Raw genomic sequence first — 1,679 nt, forward strand, 5'->3', positions numbered from 1 at the left:
TATCTATCTGATCACCATGGTGGGGAATCTCGGTTTGGTGGCATTGATTTTCATGGAACGCCATCTTCACACACCCATGTACATCTTTCTGGGCAACCTGGCTCTGATGGATTCCTGCTGTTCCTGTGCCATTACCCCCAAGATGTTACAGAACTTCTTTTCTGAGGACAAAATGATTTCCCTCCATGAATGCATGACACAATTTTATTTTCTCTGCCTTGCTGAAACTACAGACTGTTTTCTCCTGGCAGCAATGGCCTATGACCGCTATGTCGCAATATGTAGTCCACTGCAGTACCACACCATGATGTCAAAGCAACTCTGCATTCAGATGACGATAGAAGCCTACATAGCTGGAAACCTACATTCCATTATTCAGGTAGCACTTCTATTAAGGTTATCCTTCTGTGGATCTCATAAAATCAATCACTTTTTTTGTGATCTTCTTCCATTATATAGACTCTCCTGTGTTGACCCTCATATCAATGAACTGATTGTACTTATCTTTTCAGGGTCCATTCAAGTCTTCACTATTTCCATAGTCCTAATCTCTTATCTTTGCATCCTTTCCACAATTTTCAAAATGAAATTCAATGAAGGAAGGGGCAAAGCCTTATCTACCTGTGCGTCTCACTTTCTCTCTATCTCAATGTTCTATGGTTCTCTACTCTTTGTGTATATTCAGCCACGCTCAGATAAAGAAGAAGATAAAGATATACCATTTGCTATTTTTTATACTATAGTAATTCCTTTATTAAACCCCTTTATCTATACTCTAAGAAATAAAGAAGTAATAAATGTTATGAAAGTAATTTTGAAGAAGAGAGAACCTCATGACATTCTGAAACAAACATTATCTTCTGGTACAAATTGATTTTAGCTGCATGAACATTTTCCAATTTGAAGGATATTGGGAAAATGTAAAATACTCACTTTGTATATTAAATATTAAATCACTGAACTGTGATAATTTTAAAATCAAATAAGTTATAAATTGTTAAATAAAATCAGAAAAGTTCTCTGCTAAATTGTATTTCAAAATGAGAACTAGTATGGTCTGTCAGGTGTGAATTAACTACTTTGAGTTCACAAATTGTATCAGGGTGGAATTAGGTACAATTTTCAACATATTCAACAAATCTTAGTAATAAAATTCAGTATATAAATGCAATCTCCATTTAGCATTTTGGCAAATACAAACTCACAAGCATTTCAAATTGCCATATATTACTTAAGCCACACCCTCTATCAAAATATACTGTGCATTTGCATTTGATTCTCAACTCTTTCTGTCATTCAAGAGTTTGTGTTTCCACATGTTTTTTTTTTTTCTACAGAATATGTATTCTCAAATCAACAATATCTTTATCTTTACTGTTAGTAATTTTTTTTCTGTAAAGCTCTCTCAAAAACATCATTTAATGGTAATTTATTAACCTTTAGTTGAAAATATCATTAGTTATATTGAAAATAATATAAAGTTGAATTTTTTCACATAGATGCTCATGATAAAAGACAATGCAATTTCTGAATTTATTAATTCAGGGATTTTCCCTTTAGATAACATTACTTGTCTTGTTTCTTAGTAGGGACATCATTAACCTGCACTCATTCCAATATGAATTATTCATATATTATTAGCATTAAGAGAAAAATGGAGACTCTGCTCTGCATAAAGG

General features: G+C 32.8%; 1 protein-coding gene across 1 annotated transcript in view; it reads left to right on the plus strand.

Annotated features, from left to right (window-relative positions):
• Window positions 1–874, plus strand: part of LOC103213398 (olfactory receptor 5K3-like) — a 2,418-nt gene extending 1,544 nt beyond the window's left edge. The window contains exon 2 of the mRNA XM_042783495.1: window positions 1–874. Coding sequence (XP_042639429.1) covers window positions 1–874 — 874 coding nt within the window.
• The last annotated feature ends 805 nt before the right edge of the window (window positions 875–1,679 follow it).

The sequence above is a fragment of the Orycteropus afer genome, unplaced genomic scaffold (genome assembly GCF_000298275.1).
Source record: "Orycteropus afer afer isolate SDZICR_OR568_19922 unplaced genomic scaffold, OryAfe1.0 scaffold02008, whole genome shotgun sequence".
NCBI lineage: Eukaryota > Metazoa > Chordata > Mammalia > Tubulidentata > Orycteropodidae > Orycteropus > Orycteropus afer.